This window comes from Puntigrus tetrazona, chromosome 7 (assembly GCF_018831695.1).
Source record: "Puntigrus tetrazona isolate hp1 chromosome 7, ASM1883169v1, whole genome shotgun sequence".
NCBI lineage: Eukaryota > Metazoa > Chordata > Actinopteri > Cypriniformes > Cyprinidae > Puntigrus > Puntigrus tetrazona.
In genome coordinates this window covers 11,276,737-11,288,810 of record NC_056705.1, presented here as the reverse complement: position 1 = coordinate 11,288,810, position 12,074 = coordinate 11,276,737, and the positions used below count along the sequence as shown (strand labels likewise).

General features: G+C 36.1%; 1 protein-coding gene across 1 annotated transcript in view; it reads right to left on the bottom strand.

The window, feature by feature from the left end:
* Positions 1-834: 834 nt before the first annotated feature.
* The window catches only part of mef2ab (myocyte enhancer factor 2ab), a 22,246-nt gene continuing 11,006 nt past the window's right edge, over positions 835-12,074 (bottom strand). Inside the window, exons 3-11 of the mRNA XM_043243153.1 lie at positions 9,732-9,935; positions 6,574-6,712; positions 5,774-5,896; positions 5,202-5,261; positions 4,075-4,217; positions 3,931-3,957; positions 3,123-3,240; positions 2,925-3,051; positions 835-2,268 (exon numbers count right to left, since the gene is read on the bottom strand). Coding sequence (XP_043099088.1) covers positions 1,938-2,268; positions 2,925-3,051; positions 3,123-3,240; positions 3,931-3,957; positions 4,075-4,217; positions 5,202-5,261; positions 5,774-5,896; positions 6,574-6,712; positions 9,732-9,935 — 1,272 coding nt within the window. The 3' untranslated portion in view covers positions 835-1,937. The remainder of the gene's footprint in view (positions 2,269-2,924; positions 3,052-3,122; positions 3,241-3,930; positions 3,958-4,074; positions 4,218-5,201; positions 5,262-5,773; positions 5,897-6,573; positions 6,713-9,731; positions 9,936-12,074) is intronic.

Sequence of the window (12,074 nt, the reverse complement as noted above, 5' to 3'; positions counted from 1 at the left end):
CGTGCGTTTTCACGGGTGAAACAAGTAAGAATTTAAACCCAAACAGAAGCGAGCGTACTTTTTATTTTTAGAAACGTGTCGAAAAAGATATTCGGATGCCGCTGAGATCTGAATGGGGCTCAATGGAGAATTCCGCCACCAAGCGACCCTGAAGAGACACGCCCACCGTCCCGTGAGGAACTGTCGTTTTTCGCCAAAATAAGGCTGCTGTATTTATTAGACAGCCCGGATGCTATAATTCTTTTCGATTCGTGAGATAACGTGATCATTAACTGGGATGCAAACAAACTCTTTCTTTTTGTTGTGCATGACAAATATGCTCAAATTCAGCCGGCAAAAGAAAGTAAATTCAGTTTAGTTCGTTTAAATGCACTAATAATTGGAAACAACTAATACCTAGGGGTGCTGTTACCTAGTTGTTAAAAAGATCAAGCCATTGGATATGCTGTATGTGACATATTTTGCATTTTGGGGCACCACAGATATGATCAGATACATATTTTATTGTTTTTTTTTTGCTGAATGGTGACTCAAAAGCATTGCTGCATCCTTGCAGAAATGATTCGACAAGCATGCGCCGACCACTCGAGAAAATCCCTTTGACTGAATCTAAAAAACAGCGAAGTTGTGCTTTCAAACAGGTTTCCAGTGGCCTGGTGTGAAGCAGACGAGAAGACGGTGGGAGAAAAAAACCTCAAACATCATCAAAAGAATACGCATCCTGCTGAATACCATAAAACAGCCTTCTACAGACCCGAATGACCTAGTTAATCATTATATAGATGAAACCTTTTTATGCGTCTCTAAAGCAGTTAAACCACACGGACAGCGACAGAAGTGAGTAATATGTTTATTGCCATTTATCGTGGTGTACAAACAATAAAGGGGTCAGCTTGAATGGAGAGCAAACTGAAAAACAACTAACAGAGTTTCATAGGGTGCATCGGTGAAAAAATGATATTGTGCGGTAGATTTTGAGGACGTTGGCCTAACAAACACACTGTGTCTGTAAAGTAAAGAAAACCTGGTGTTAGCAGCAGTTTGGAGACAGTGTTTTTAATATTCACAAAACAACTAGTGAATGGCTATAAAGCTCGACCGTCCCCGTCACATTCAGCAGAATAAAGGATAAAAACACTATAAAAGACATTTAAATACTTTTTATATACTTTTTTGAACTCTTGCGTTAGCAGGTATTTTAAAGCAACTCTATGTACACTGTATAAACGATATTAAACGTCTAATCCACGAGTCGTTTGCGAATACGACGCGTTTATAGCTCTTCTCTTGTAGGTGGTTTTAGGAACAAAGGTCAAATTTATGATTAGCTCATTTCATCACCCGCTAAGAAATGAGTCGCTAGGAGGACACTTTAATACATCTAAACGGTCGGCCATTTTTGGGCTATTTTGCCATCCGTTCTCCACGAACCTTGAAAAGGAGCTGAACGTGTCAGTTGATGATTGAAATGCAGATACCTGAGGTTCATCTAAAACTTCACAGACAGGCAAGTACTCCATGGAAGTGTCTGAAATCATATTTAGCTTTCCGTTCCTCCCACAGCACGAAAACGTAATTAAAAAAATGTGTAAAACGTTTGACCACCAGGCCGTCAAACTCACCAAACGACAGCAAATGGGATATCCGTATGGCTTTGATCGAGGACTCGGCTATAAATGCGAAAGAGACGAAATAACACATTTGGCTTGCAAAAAAAATAACGCACTGCAAATAATGCAGCAAAAGCTAACCCTCTAATCGACAAAACAGCGTCGTACACTTCATAACTTAGATTTTTAACAATATAAAAAAATCCTATAACAATACCGAACGCACTCATTTACAACAGCGGCCTTTGTATTTCCCTTTCTCTTCACATCTCCAAAGCAGCGCGAGAGCGGTCTGCATATCTGAAACGTGACTTTAAAAAGGCACCCTTAAGTGACCCAGCTGTCCGTGCGCATGCGTTTGACCAAGGGATCTTCCCGGCTCTCCGTCTCCGGCGACGACCTCAGTCCCGATGCGGCGGGGCCCGGGTGAGAGTCCAGACGCTGGTCCTCGCGGTCGCTGCCTTCATACGAGCTGCCGGAAGAGCTGAAGCTCTCAGCGGGAGAGCGGCCCACTTCCTGTCCGGAGCCGGGCCGAGGCCTGGCGTGGATGTTGGGGTACGGCGAGTGACCGGGACGCTCTCTGGGAGGGGAGACGGGCTCGGATTTGATGCTGATGGAGCTGGCGGGGTCGGACGCCGGAAGCTGAGGTTGTGCGGTTCTGAAGAGGACAAGGACGTTCGTTGGTGTTCAGAGATTTGGGGTCAGCGGATGTTTTGAAAGAAATTAATACTTTGCAATAAACGTATCGAAGGCGCGTGTTACGCCACAAAAGACGCCTCTTCTTTTAGACTTTTTCATGCGGTTTCCACAAAAACAGCACGCAGAACAACCATGTTGCTAATAAGAGATTATTCTCGACCATATTAGAATGATTTCTGAAGAATCGCGTGATAATGAAAATTCGGCTTTGCGCCACAGGCATAAACGACATTTTGCAATATATTACAATTGGTTTAAATCGTTATAATATTTAAGAGTATTGCAGTTTTACTGTATTCTTGATCAAATAAATGCAGCCTAGCTGAGCACAAGAGAAACACATTACCGGCCTGAGTGTGTATGATGCATAAAGAATAAAAGGTTAACAAAAGATTGGGGGAGTTTATGAAAACAGTTGGGTTTTTTGATGGTTTTTATGACCCTTGACCAGTAATTTATTCCACCTTTGAAACCAATTTTCTTCCAGCACATGTGATGTAAAGTACATTTCAAATTGGGTATAAAATATTTGTGTTTTAACACTTCAACACTAACGGGTGAATGAAGAAAGCGCATGCCGTAATGTGTCATCGGACCCCGATCTCACGTCCTTACCTCTGAGCACCGAAGCCTGAATGACCGTGATGGCCGTGTTTCCATGAAGACCCTGTTCCTGATGGGGCAGCGTCCGGCGAACTGAAGCTGTGCAAAGAGCTGGCCTCTGTACTGCTCAAGACAAAATCTGTAAGAAAAATGCTCATTCATGAATCCATTATTATTAGATGATTTATTATGCATAGGTCAATTATATACCTGCGGCGAACGACGATGTCATGGCCGAGTACACGAGGCCCTGGGGATTTAGACTGGGGGTCGCCACGGTTACCACGGGCGTGGTCAGTGATTGGCCGGACGGAGAGTTGTCTATTCTCTAAGGTTTAGATAAACAAAAACAAAAAAAAAACAGGGTCTGATTTGCATGGGAAAAAAACAACAAAAAAAACCAGTAACATTTAATGCTATCGTTTTCATATTTTACTTAAAAAAATGAAATCCTTTGAATATTTTCTGTTTGTATATCGCAGTAAGCAGATTAACACGCGCATCATTTTACAAAATAATGCAGAGTTGAAGCCGATATTACGAATAAGCTAAGATAAACTACAAATTTGAATGACACTTAAAATGACTAAATAACAGTGCATTAAATAAAAAAACAACAACACTTAAGTAGTAAAACGGAACAAAGCAAATGCAAATAAACTAAATGAAATTTAATAAAAAATATATATTTAAAATAAGAAAAATAAAAAACTGTACAAAAACAAACAAAAATGGAAACAAAGACAACACAACAGAACAAAAAGCAAAAAATACAATACAACAAAATCTCTCTTAAATGATCTTTGAGTCTAGGTTTTCAGTTATATCGTTTTAACCATGAATGAAGGCGTCCGTAAGAGTTGCCCGTGATGTTTCAGGGATCCACCAGATGGCCTCACAGCACGTTAAACGCTGTTAAACACCGGGCCAGCGGCATCACGAGTTTCTCACATTTTTTATGACCTACTTCATTTTTTAAAAAGCTTTTCTGAATAAAACTTGATCAGATTGCCCTCACCAAATGTTCCTCTCCTTCCTCTGGCGGCTTGCAAGAAACATATTTAAGGAAGGACAGTTTCAGACGGGTCAATACTTTCTCCGTGTCTAATGATTTCAGGAGGTTTCGCTGACACCCTGCAGATCCGTAGCTGAAAACGCTCACCGGTGAAGAAGCAGGGCCCTTGCTCACGGGAGGAATGAGTACTCTGAGATCAGGTTTGCGGCCCAACGTGGATGACGCTTGAGGTTTGACAGAAGCGACTCTTCCCATACCGTTTCCTTCTGAAACGCCAACAAAGCCATTGGCTAAATGAGACAAAGCGAAAAAGGGACATCATATTGGTGAAGTATAGATTAAAACGGCACAGAAACGTCAATTATTTATTTACTTTACTTTCACTTTACTTTAAAAGTTTGTATGTTGTTGTTTTTTGAAGACGGCGTCATCAAGGCTACACTGATTTGATCAAAACTACCATAAAAAAAAGTAATATTGTGAAAAATTATTACAACATTTTAATAAAATTTTTTATTAAATTTTTACAACATTTTTATTAAATTTTTACAACATTTTTGTTAAATGTTTAAATATATTTTCGGTCACTTGCATGATCAATTTAATGTGTTTATTGAAGAAAAGCATTAAATTCTTAAAAAAAAAAAAAAAAAGTTTAAATGGCAGTGTTTTGTCAATTACATAAAGTTTTATTTGCATATAATTTCTAACTTAAAACCTTTTAAACATTCTCAGTTTTTTTTTTTTTATTTTACAAATTTACATTCAGTAATAAAAGATAGCGTATCGGAGCTTAAAGAGAGGTGAAGCTCTATATATAAATATAAAAAGATAAAGAGCTTCACTTTTATTAACAGACAAATAAAAAATTTGCATGGGGGAATAAAAAGATCAGTTTGTCCTGCATGAGGTCGTGACCTTGCATCCTGACCGCACCGATCAACATCGATGATTAACACATGAAGACATACTGTATAAACACACATACGAGATCTACCTTCATTTACATGCTGCATAAATAAGCGCAGTACGGCAGAGTGAAAACCTGATGTCTTCATGCTCACAATACAGTAAATTACAGTCAATTATATACACGTCCAGCTCTTTAAAAACAGTCACCTGATTTGATCTCTCATGTAAGCAGAACTGCGCAGAACGCAGGGAAGTAAATCACGCGTTTAATGCTTGTTCTTTAAACAGACTGACACCTTAGAGAAACTTAATCAGCGCATTCGGGCACATCGTATAAATGAACCAAAAAAGGAAGTACGGACCCACATGACTGGAGTGCACACCGTTTGGAAGAGCGACGTCTGAGGATCCCGGCATGCCATCTGAACATAAAACGAAATATTCATACGACTGATCTAAGTAAGCCAAAAATGAAAACTCTGTCAACATTTACCATTTACTCAAGTCATTTCAAACCAAACAGATAATGGTAGCTATTCACTTCTATAGTACAGAAAAAAATACCACAGAAGTCAATGGCTACCATCACCCAGCATTATTCAAACAATCTTTTTTTGTGTTCAAGAGCTAAATCAATTTCTACAGTTCGCTGGCGTATATTTATAGCAATCGTCAAAAATACATTGTATGGGTCAAAGTTATAGATTTTTCTTTTATGCCGAAAAATTGTGGACATTAAGATCATGTTCTATGAAAAAATTTTGTGAATCTCCTACTGTAAATAAATAATTTTGGATTAGTAATGTGCATTGCCAAGAATACAATTTGGACAACTTTAAAGGATTTTCTTTGCACCCTCATATTTTCAAGTAACGAACCATGCATGACAGCGGCGCCGTTGTTGCTCTGGAGGCTGCTGGAGGACAGAGACATCATGTTTGTCCCGCTGAGGGACACTGGGGTGTCAGAGAGCTGTCTGTGCTGTAGGACAGGGTGGTGGGGTTGGTGACGGGCAAAGTCAGCGGTATCGAGTAACTCTGTTGACCTAGAGCGGCGGCTGATGGAGAGAAAGAAGATGATGTGAGAAATACGTGAAGGGATAAAAAAAAAAAATATATATATATATATATATATATATATATATATATATATATATATATATTGTATATATGTCATTAAGACTTTTAGATTTCATTTTACTTTTATCAACATTAAAAATTCTTTTGGGTTTTTTTTTTGAAAAAAAAGACTTGTAGGGTGTTAATGAAAGGCTAACAATTTGTGACAAAATCCCTTCATTATATGAACAATCATTAATAAACATGAAAACATGATATTAGGTCACTGGATATGAAGACGAAACACTCAGCAGTGTTTAGTTACTTAGCATAATTAGTCTCATGTATATGGTAGGTTCATATCATTTAAAATAAAATAACAAGAACGGGGTGAATAAAAAAAAATTATCAATAATTTACAGCCATTGTGTGAATAATACATAATAGTATTATCCATAAAACATTAACCGTAATCTGATAATGAGCATTTAAAAAATGTAATACGATCTAATTACACATAATTTTTTATGTTTTTTAAAGAATGGCTGTTGCTTTGTAGTCTCTAAGGTGGTGTGCTGAGCACAAACTAAGTGAAAAAAAGAGAAGAAAAACTAACTTTTTACTATCCTACAGTCTGACACGGAAGCCAAGACTCAAACTATGCACCACGCTCTGCTTACAAGTTTGTGATTTCTCATCATGTTGTCAAACTCTTCATTAATCTTCTGATATTTCTCCTCCGTGTGAGGAGTGAGGACATACGCCGCTTCTGGATCCGGGCTGTCGCAACCTCTTTGTTCCTTCTTGTTCAGCACCTGTAAGGAACAGCGAAGAAGAAAACATTTCCCGTGTCTATATGGAAAAACACGCAAATATAAGGCTAGTCCCAAAGCAGCGCACAAATGCTATTTATTCTTCTTTGAAAATACCTTTCACTATAAAGAAATATTAGTAATATTGGAACAGAATCAAAAGAGCATGATACGCAAGAGATCAACTGTAAGCCAAATACAAAATATAATATTCAGCTACACTGTATACTACCTTGTATTTTTCCTAAAGTAGGCATTATTATGTTTCTAATAATAGTGTTTTATACTGTTGTCATGTGACCTCATCATATTGAATGTTTAATTCGATAATCTCTTATCACACTGGAAATGGAAATTCAAGTTGAGTACACTGCATTATGGGATGCGATATTGCATACATTTAACTTAGGTATGATATGCATACAGAATATTTTCCTAGCTATTCCTGAATATTACAAAAATGTAAGCACGGGACGGTAGATTGAGGACACTTTTGCAGGGGTTTAAGAGCCCTTATGAGAGCGAATGGAAATCAGAAGCCTATCTCATCCTCGGGCGTCTGTACTGCTGTAACTCTGTGCTTTAATGTTATAACTGGGCCTTATATTACACTTATGACTCGGATAGGGGTTGAAGAGTTCAGCTAGGAGGTTCTGACTCTCTGTTAATCTACTAATCGCTAATAATACGGAAATCAAAACCGAAAAGATGCGCAGCGAAGACTTTGACTAATGTGACAGGATCTGCCCTACTCTAATCATCATCATCGGCTCCGGGACGTCCAGGTTGAAGAAGTTAATGACCAATTTCCTAGGTATTGTCATTCAGTGATCAATGCGAAATGGTCCGCTATGGGTGATCTCCAATAAAACACAAAAATCCGGCCATCAAATATGTAGCGTTTGCTTCTGCGTCTGAACACGTTTGAAGAGATTTAGCATTACATCGCTTGCTCACCAGTGGATCCTCAGCAGTGAATGGGTGCCGTCAGAACGAGAGTCCAAAGAGCTGGTAAAAACAACACAATTATTCACAAGCAATTCACACCACTCCAGTCCATCAGTTAATGTCTTATGAAGTATAAAAACAGTGTTTTTAAGAAACAGATGCATCATTAAGGCAATTCAAACCGCAGCAAACCATTGTTTCTAGGTAAAATACCAGCGTCCATGATCCATAACAACGTTTTCTCCAGCGACAAAATCCCTCACCTAGTGTTCTCCTACATAAAAACCCACCAAAATATTCATTTAGAGCCATTTTTGACTTTTTTTAATCCGTGCGTATTTTTCCAATGATTCAGGTGGGACATCTTTTTTTACTGGAAAAAGCAATATGGTAGATTACGGACTTTTTTATTTTATTTTTATTCACTGGTTTAAAGTTCAAGATGTCTCAACAGCGGATCTGTTTCTTACAAACACACAGCTTGCCACTTCACATGATGTCAATCGATGGAGTGGAGTGGTGTGGATTTCATGTGGATGATTGTGATGATTTTTCTCATTCTGACGGCACCCATTCACTGCAGAGGATCCATTGGTGAGCAAGTGATACGACTCTAAATTTCTCCAAATCTGTTCTGATGAAGAAACAAACTCGTCTTGGATGGTCTGACATTTTCAGCAAACTGCCATATTTGGTTAAACTATTCCTATAACACTGAAGCGTAATCATTTGTGACTTACTTAAATAACCCTCCTTTTCAATCTTTAAAATAGTTTCTATTTGGATGCCTATTTTAACTGAATATTAAATTGAAGTGGCAACTGAGCTCAAAGTTCCTATAGGCTATACGCTACGCTAATATACTGTAAATCACAACCTCAGTAGTAACGTGTACGCTAACGTGAGACCAGCACATACTATTCGGATTCAGAAACGCATTTCTGGTAAACCTAAGCGATTTGTGATTCATGGAGGCTAATGAGAGCAGCGCTCGCCAAGAAAGCCACGTCCTTGACTGATAGTATCTCAGGTTTCCTCAGTATGAATGTTGGATAAGACTGGATCCTTATTTTTAGCTCCAACCAATTAGCACCACTCGCACAAAATCTGTTCACATGACTTCAGCACCAGCGTTTAGCTACAGACAGACGCTGTAGAGAAAGTCTCTTCGCCTACTGCAAACAAATATTGCACATACAAAAAAAAAAATGCATTTTTGGTGAAAACAAAAGACTTAAACTCAGATCTTTCGCTATCCTTTTTGCAGTTTATATTTAGCAATTTTGACTTTTCCCAAGAATTCAGATTTTACATTTTGTAATTATGACTTATAATTTATTTTTTTTTAATCAGTTTTTTTGCCTCCGCTACGGAATACAAAATAATAGCTTTAGCTAAAAACATTCTGTTAATAAATAGCGACTTTCTGACCGTCGCGAGACTTTTCTTTTTATAAATCGCAAAGAAAAAAGTAAAAGAAAAATTGCATTTTTATCCTGTGCCAGAAACGGGCTTCCACAGAAAACAATTATTTTAATATTAGCTAACAATATCGCTATTTTACTGTATTTTTAATCAAATAAATGCAGCCTTTGCGAGCATAAGTGACTTTTCGCAAAAAAAAAGAAAAGTGGCAGTGTAATAGTCGCCTTGATTGAAAAATGATAAACAAAGAAGACAGTTACCTATATAATGTGGTAAAAGGAAAAGCACGGGATGACCTTGGCTAGCATCACGTTAGCTGTGACTAGAGCAAATGCATGTGAAAATGAAGATGTAATTCGAACACATGCCTCACCGAAGACAGTGATCTATAATTACTTCAGCCTGCATGCTTGAAATGCGTCCCAACTGTTTGCTAACTGTATTACAGCAGCAGTAAAAGCAGCCCGCATCTCCAGATGCTACTGCTACTACACGCATTAGTGTAATCCGTTAAAGGCCATTCTGCGAGATCAAATATAGGTCATAAGATTCGGAACGAATCACATTTTTAGGTCAGTTTAATACTGGTAATTATATTGCAAGAAATAGCAATTGAGATTTTGTCACGCTGAAGTGTGCAGCCGCTTACTTCTACAATGTCCGAGTTGGTTCTGCTCTCGTGAGGTTCGTTGTACTCCGTGTACTTGAGCAGGACCTTGTCCATGTCCGTGCTGGCGTACTGGAAGAGCTTATTGGAGCTGTTGAAGATAATCAGGGCTATTTCACAGTCACACAGAACACTGAGCTCATACGCCTTCTTCATCAGGCCAAACTTCCTCTTTGTGAACGTCACCTGGGAAAAAGACAGGACGTATATTAAAAAGGCTGGAAATGTCATCCCTGCGTTCACAGACATCAGATGCGGAGCGCAAGTGACTCGATCAAGACCCGTTCGCTGTTTATTGGTTAGAACTGGTTTTGACCAAATGGAAAAAAAGAAAAGAAAACACAGCTGTGCAGAGAAAACTGTAAATTATGGATGCGATGACAAATATTGTCTATGCTTACATTGTAAATGTCTATTACTGCACTGTTGTTCGTTTTTTTGTTTTTAAAGAAACTAATATCTTTTCCCCACAAAGATGCATCGAGTCAAACAAAAGCGACAGTAAAATTATTTCCATTTCTATACAGTCTTTGAAACAATTCTTTTAAATAAAACATACAGCAATTGCTTTTAACGTAATAAAATAATAATAATAAATTAATAATAAATTAATCAGAATATTAGAATAAATTGAGTACTGATGCTGAAAGGAATTATCAATGCTTTTAATGTATCATTTTATAAGCTGGCTTTTCAATATAATATAATATAATATAATATAATATATCAAATGCAACTCAAGGCTTTTAATACTCTTACAGAAACTACTATTGTTCTGTACTAGTTTTTTTTTCCCTGAGTGTATGTTCATTAATAGTATCGGAAGAAGTCATTCTTCGTGACTGTCTGATGGGACCCAGCTGTCAGGGTTGCCAGATCATCTCATGTTTCCTGCCAATTATCACCCTCCCTGAGGAATCTCAAGCTTGCTGCCACTTCACAGCTGAGGGCCAAATTCTTACAGCAGTACACGAAACACTGAGAACAAACTCTTTCCGTGTTTGTTGTCAATGTCACGGTGTAAAAATCACATAGAAATGCTCCAAGCGTTCCGGAGACTTTTACAGAGGACTGATTAGTGGTTTTAGATAACAACTGAACTACAGTCAACTTACGTACAGTGTGGACCAAGAGTAATCAAAGTGAGAAAAACAAGAAAACAACAACAACGTAATATGTTATAATGTAAAGACAGCAGTACCGAAATTAGAGTGGTTTACAAATGTGATTTTTTAACACCGTACTCCATGGTACTTCCAGGGATATTATGGTACAATCACTATATCAATGTATAAATACAGTACTTTTCTAGATATAGGTTCTTAATAATTTTTACATTTTTTAAAACCAATACATACTTTGTATATAAATACAGTACTCAGATATACCACTTGAATATAACAAATGTTTTTGAAATTTTTTTCAACTTTCTGTCCATTAAGAATTTCCATTTTCACAAAATAAATAAATAAAAGTATGTAACAACTGACTGGAGTAGTGATGCTAAGAAAATTAAGCTTTGCATCACAAGAATAAATTAAATTTTTTAAATATATTCAAATAGCAAACAGTTACTTTAAACTTGAAATTTAAACTAGAATTTAAAATCATATTGTTGTTTACACAATATATGTGTGTGTACTGTGCATATTTATTATGTATATATAAATACACATACATGAATATACTATATATTTAATAAAAATGTTTATATATATATATATATATATATATATATATATATATATATATATACACACATATTTATATATATATATATATATATATATACATATATACTATATATATATATATATATATATATATATATATATATATATATATATATATATATATATATATATATACATATAGTATATATATATATATATATATATATATATATATATATATATATATATATATATATATATATATATATATATATATATATATATATATATATATATATATATATATATATATATATATATATATACATATATATATATATATATATATATATATATATATATATATATATATATATATATATATATATATATATATATATATATATATACATACATATATATATATATATATATATATATATATATATATATATATATATATATATATATAGAATCATTAATCATTTAGCAGCGCTAGTTAATATATAACAAGGCTTTCAACTATATAGTATACTAACGCCATCCTAACAACATACAGTACAGAGGAATTATTCATGTAGACAGAAACCTATTTCTAGACATGTATGTCACTGACTAAACCCTTCAGTGTAAATCACCGATCAAAAACACT